The following is a 5,653-nucleotide window of genomic DNA, read 5'->3' on the forward strand; positions in this document are numbered from 1 at the left end:
CTTTACTGAATTAAATTGGAAGGTGATAATTCACAACAATGTGTGAAAACAAAAATTGGTTCCCTTTAAAATAAATGGGTCTTTTTACACCAGTCGTCTTTAAAGACTGTTACCTGTGATCAGTCTCGGTCTGTGTTTTGTCAATCCACTGTCTTTAGTTTGTTAATATCAGTGACTGGTCCTGTGACAGTTTCTTAAAAGAGCATGCACCCTTTACAAGTGTGTAGTCCAGGTGACTAGCACCACCCTACCACTACAGGGAATATTCTATGGATCTCTTCTTCAAGATAGGATCATGTTGGGATGCTCACCATCAATAAGAAAATGTCTCCAACTACTAGTTAAAACCGTCAACCATGTTAAGCTGGAGACTTGGTCTCACCGTCAATTCTGAGACGCTGACCTCTCACTACCAGTAATAAGAATAATCGTTGATGTCAATTTTAATATTTTATTGTTCCTGGGTTACAGCTGTTTGAAAGGGAAGGATTTCAGTCTGAATTTACATTCACTCTAATAGGGTAACAGCTGAGAAGTCGAATTTTCACTTCCTTTACTTTTCACCAGTTCTTGGATGAGCAAAAACAAAATCTTGAAACAAGTATTTTGTGTCATGACTCATTTGTACCGAAACAATGTCGTAGTAACCAGTATTCAGTGTTCATTTGGAAACCATGTAACAGTCTGCAAGAATATTTCCATATCAGTTTCCTAAAGAAATGTAACAGACAATGAGTTGAATAAGTTAAATTGAATCAAACACATCAAAGATCACTCAGCCTAAAGACCGACTTCGAAATAGCTTGAATATGTGCACAATACAATACAAAGTACACAGCAGGAGATAAAAGCAGTGATTATGAAATAAAATACATTCTCACTTTTAAAAAAAAAAATGACCTCTATCACACAAAAAAAGAAAGTATTGAAAGATGTAGCTTGTTTCACTATAGCGCAGTTTGTACATTATTCAATAAAAACACATACAAATTTTCCTTTTCTTCCTTTTCTCTGAATTCCATTTCCTTGAAATGTCGACGCATCTTCTCAGGACCGTCAGTTATACTTGTTGTCATAATCTCTCGTAGGAGGGTACATCTCGTGTTCGCTGTAGGCAGGGGGGGGACCAAAAGCTTGGGTCGGCGGCTGTGGTGCTGCGGTGCCCCAGGCTACCATCTCTGGATTACCGGACTTTTCGCTCGGGAATCCACACCCAAAGTCAGAGTCAGCAGGTGGGGGGGCCACAGCGGAACCCTGACCGGCCGGCAGGATGACGATGGGGAACTTGATCTCTGGGTCTGAAGAATATTTGACATCGAGATAGACCTGTGGAAAAGTTAAAAAAAGTTATAGACACATAAGGATAATTCTTTCATCTGTTGTAATAAATACAAGTAGGTGGTTAAGCCTTAGTATTTGGCCGTCGCAGATTTTGTTGTGCATAATGAGTAACAACATATATGCTAATACTTATCAATTCAACTTACTAAACAGATTCATGTCTTCTTAGGGTTTTTGTTGAATTCTGTTTTACTGTGTCTTAGGGATAAATTATGATTTTACAAGTTTTAAATACGTTCATATGCAATTATGACAAGCTTTGTGCATAACCAACTCAATTCACAAACAGATATATGCCAACAAAATAGGCAAATCTGATAACAGGGATAACATATCTTGCTTTTCTAAATGAAAAAGCTTGTATGCGCCGCTCCTGTAGCCAGCATGTGTTCAGGAAGAAAACCAAATAATTCCAATCTTCTAATGAGTCTTTTACAATCAATCTGTGCTTACCCATAAATAAAAGGGAGATCACACAAACATGTTTAGATATTCTTGTCTTAAAACAACCTCTGAAATCCCAAAGCTTTTGGTAGAAAGTTAGTGGCATGGGGGCTTGCTGAGGGGTTTCTGACCAATGCGTTGTTGCTGTCTCCTGAACATTGACCATCACCGAATGTTGTTACGAAAGTTGCTAAAAACTGAGCACTATCTATTAAACCCCTACAACTTTCAATAAATGTATTTCAGAAGATGTTTTATGCACAGACTCATTAGAACAAGCACACGATTCTCCTGGTCAAAGCTGCGTACCCTAAGTCTGTGTTCTGCTGTGATGATGCTGCAGTTGTGGATGGAGGGCTCCACATCATGGGGAATTGCGATGAACCTCGTAACAATTTCATTGGTATTAGGTGGGATGGGTTCTCCCAACTCCCTGAAGACATCTTTAGTATCCACTCTTCTCTTCCCATCGGCAAAGAAGCTGTGCTTCCTGTACACAGTGTACTTGGGCTTGATTTCACGGGCGGAGTTGTTCTGGATGTTGGCCACAACCTTCAACCCTTCTCCTGGAAAACAAACCAAAAAACATCCTTAACAACCGTTAGCATGGGAGCGGGAAGTGTAATTACTAACAATGAGGCCTTTAACCTTGGAAGAAACCGGTTCTCTCAAGATGTACATCCATGGCTACAGAGCCTGAGTTGAAAAATTTCAATTTTTTGTCCTTAGACTCCTGCTGTGGTGCCTGAAAAGGGAGATACATGCATGCAACACACTTAGACAACAAGAGAGAGAGACCACACTTAAAGGGATAGTTCATCCAGAAATATAAAAATTCACTCATTATCTACTCAACCCTAAGCTGGGGGGGGGGGGGGTCTCAGGGCTAAACTTTGTACGTAATGAAACAACAGATAAAAAAAATAGGATGCCTCCATACTACTCCTGTGGGGTCATCCAAGTGTCCGTAAGCACCGACATTTATATTTAACTTGACACAAGCTCATTTACACCAAGTTTTTACCCTTAATGTCCGCTGATAACTGCGAACGAGGTGCATTCAGGGAATGTCGGAAATGTTAACGTCTGCGAGTTTAGCCACTTCTGGTGGACTTAAAACACGGTGGAAATTACCTCGTTTCGAGTTGAATTTGAATGTCAGGGCTTCAAGACACTTTGATGCCGTCACACCAGCAGTATGGAGGCATGTTTTGGGTTTTTCTGTTTTATAACGTCTGAAGACAGGTCCCTAATCAGCTACACTGTTTACCCCAAAAGTGTTAAGTGGACTCAAACATTTCACATCAAACATTTCCATTTCAATATATGGCCATCACATTTTTTCAGGTAAGAGTTAGAACATGTTTTACAGGCTGGGAAATAGTTGACCACATATACGTACACCTGGTGGCTTTTAGGTCATTGCTCAAACAACCTGTCCACAGCCACTAAACAGAGGCATCATTGTAGTCACACAACTGCTATCACCAAACCCCTGCAGAGCTTTTTTTCTTTTGGAGGAATGACTGGAATAAACTCAGCACATACCAGTAGAGTAGGTTCACTGGTCAGGTCGGCTCTTGCAAGGAAGTTCAACTTTGACGAATCTTTCTTGGCGAGTCTCATCGATCTGCTCAACCTGGCTTCCAGCAAGTACACGATCTTACCAACAGAACCCTTGAAGGAGGACGGCAAACTCCTACTGCACGAGAGCAGAAGAACACAAGAAGTCAAGGCAATAAAATGTATGTGCATTGGGTCTATAAAATAATACCAACATCTTTTTAAAATTAGCCAAGCAAACCTATTACATCAAAATCCCTGTAAAACATGATCTAGAAGTTTTTCATGGGATAACACGTTAGTGTCATGTGCACTGACGTGTGTGGAAAAGGTTTCCTCAGCTCTAATTTCTGTATCTTCACCAAGGAGGTTCTATTTTCATTGTTGTTAAACATTTATCTGTCCGTTAGCAGGATCATCTCATATCGACTGAACTGATTTTCCCAGAACTTGGTGAAAGGGTGGAGTATGGACCAAGACAGAATGCAATTTGGGACAGATATTTTGTAATCCAGGATTTTTTTAGATCACCTTCTTTAACATTGTGAGACAGAATGTTTTTTTCACTGATTTACCACAGAAATATGGATGGGTCTTTGTTTAAAAAAAATCTGTGATCCAGCTGTGATCAGAAGGGCTGATCTGCTTAGAAATTCCCTCATAAAACACCATTATTTGAAAAGCTTTTATCTCTGGGTGAGTAGTTTTAAGTCATATTATTTTTTTCTTTTATTGCTTTTTGTTTTTATTGTTTTATTATCCTCTTGTGAAGCCCTTTGTTTTTTGCTTTGAAACATCTTGTACATCTTGTTTTAAAAGTATGCTACTCACTTGGAAGGGAACTGAAAGGTGAATGGGTAGGTGTGGCATCCTGGGGCAACAACACTACTGTCTGAAAACACAAAAGGAAAGGGTTAAATAAGATTACAGTCTTGAAGGAATGTGAGGAAGGAGCTGTTAGGAGGTAAAGGAATTTGTGGCTCGGAGGTCTGATGTGATGAGAGGGTAAAGAGACAGAAGCAGGAAAAGTGTCACAAAGGGTGTCTTACATGTTTCTCCATTCTGGCTTGACAGAAGTGTGTGGTTGTCTGAAAAAGAAAAAAAAAGCAACACACGGATTTAACAAGAAATAGCATTTGTTACGTAGGCTGGAAAAAATATACTATCATTAATGTATTTTTTTTTTTTTTTAATTAATAATCTGCATCTACCTACACATCAGTTAATTAACAAAAAACAGCCAATGTCATATTCATATCGGTGGAGGCGTTTATGTTTGCTGACGTCCAGAAATATGAGAAATTTGATCTCACAGAATAAACCAAGCAGACAGTATGTTCATGTATGTTTTCATTTCATATCTGGTTCTGTTCCCAATTCAAGTATTTTGCAGTATTTGTGTTTTATTCAAACTTAAGTTCATGGTTGAAGTAGCCTATTTATACTTATATTTGGGGTTTGATAACGAATCTGAATCATTGCCAGATTTCGATAACTGCTGATATATCGGTATCTGAAATGTTTTTATGCCCTAATTCTGGGCTTTGGCTCTGAAAAATAATAAGTAATGATAAATAAAAAACAATTATCGGTTAAAATATCAGTTTTATAAGATTACTTTGTTTTGTACATTTTGTTTTTTGAGCAAATTAGGGTTTTTTTTACCCACAGCTTTTTTTTTTTCAAGTGAATGCAATAAGCTTCCGTAGATTTGTGTTGTGTACTACACAAAATAAAACAAATGATCTTTTTACACCTGGTTTGACATTTTTACAGATTTCCTGTGATGATCTCTCTAAAGGTGTGTGAGCAGGAGGAAGAAGAGGTTTGACTGTCTTCTGCTTTTCGATTTGTTGAGTTTTACCGCGGCGTTTTGAAAACTGTTCTAACTTTCGAGATATTTCAGAGAGCTTTTATTTTGAAAGGGCCTTTGCAGCCACGCCAAACTCTCCATCGCGTTGCTAACCGACCGAGCTAACCTGAGTCCAACTTCAGATCGAACCCGTGTGAGGTCCCAGTGCACCACTCACCTTTGTCCTTCTTGATGAAGTGAAGCTTCAGACTGAAGTACTTGTCCTTGGAGCTGTAAACCACGGTGGTCTGTCCGTATCTCTCGGTCCACATGACTTCTGCTTTGCCTTTAAACTTCACAGACAGAGACTCGATCTCACAGTCTTTCACCACTTCCAGGATCACCTGGCCTGTCACCAGGTCTCCGTACGTAAACGTGTCCTGCTCATTCACCGGCGTGTAGGTGACTTTGATACTTTTCACGGTGGACGACATGGCTCGTGAACACACGCAA

At 39.4% G+C, this 5,653-nt stretch overlaps 1 protein-coding gene across 2 annotated transcripts; it reads right to left on the reverse strand.

Annotated features, from left to right (window-relative positions):
- Positions 1-437: 437 nt before the first annotated feature.
- Positions 438-5,653, reverse strand: LOC133002096 (arrestin domain-containing protein 3-like). 2 transcript variants are annotated; one of them, XM_061071853.1, is made up of 7 exons: positions 5,379-5,653; positions 4,398-4,436; positions 4,180-4,240; positions 3,334-3,484; positions 2,434-2,530; positions 2,095-2,351; positions 438-1,326 (listed from the first exon to the last, which is right to left on the reverse strand). In XM_061071853.1, the coding sequence occupies exons 1-7, from the start codon at positions 5,632-5,634 to the stop codon at positions 1,057-1,059; spliced, it is 1,131 nt and encodes a 376-aa protein (XP_060927836.1). In that variant the 5' UTR covers positions 5,635-5,653; the 3' UTR covers positions 438-1,056. The 2 variants fall into 2 exon arrangements, with proteins under 2 accessions (XP_060927836.1, XP_060927835.1); XM_061071852.1 differs by having other exon boundaries at positions 3,334-3,487.

This window comes from Limanda limanda, chromosome 5, assembly GCF_963576545.1.
Source record: "Limanda limanda chromosome 5, fLimLim1.1, whole genome shotgun sequence".
Lineage (NCBI taxonomy): Eukaryota > Metazoa > Chordata > Actinopteri > Pleuronectiformes > Pleuronectidae > Limanda > Limanda limanda.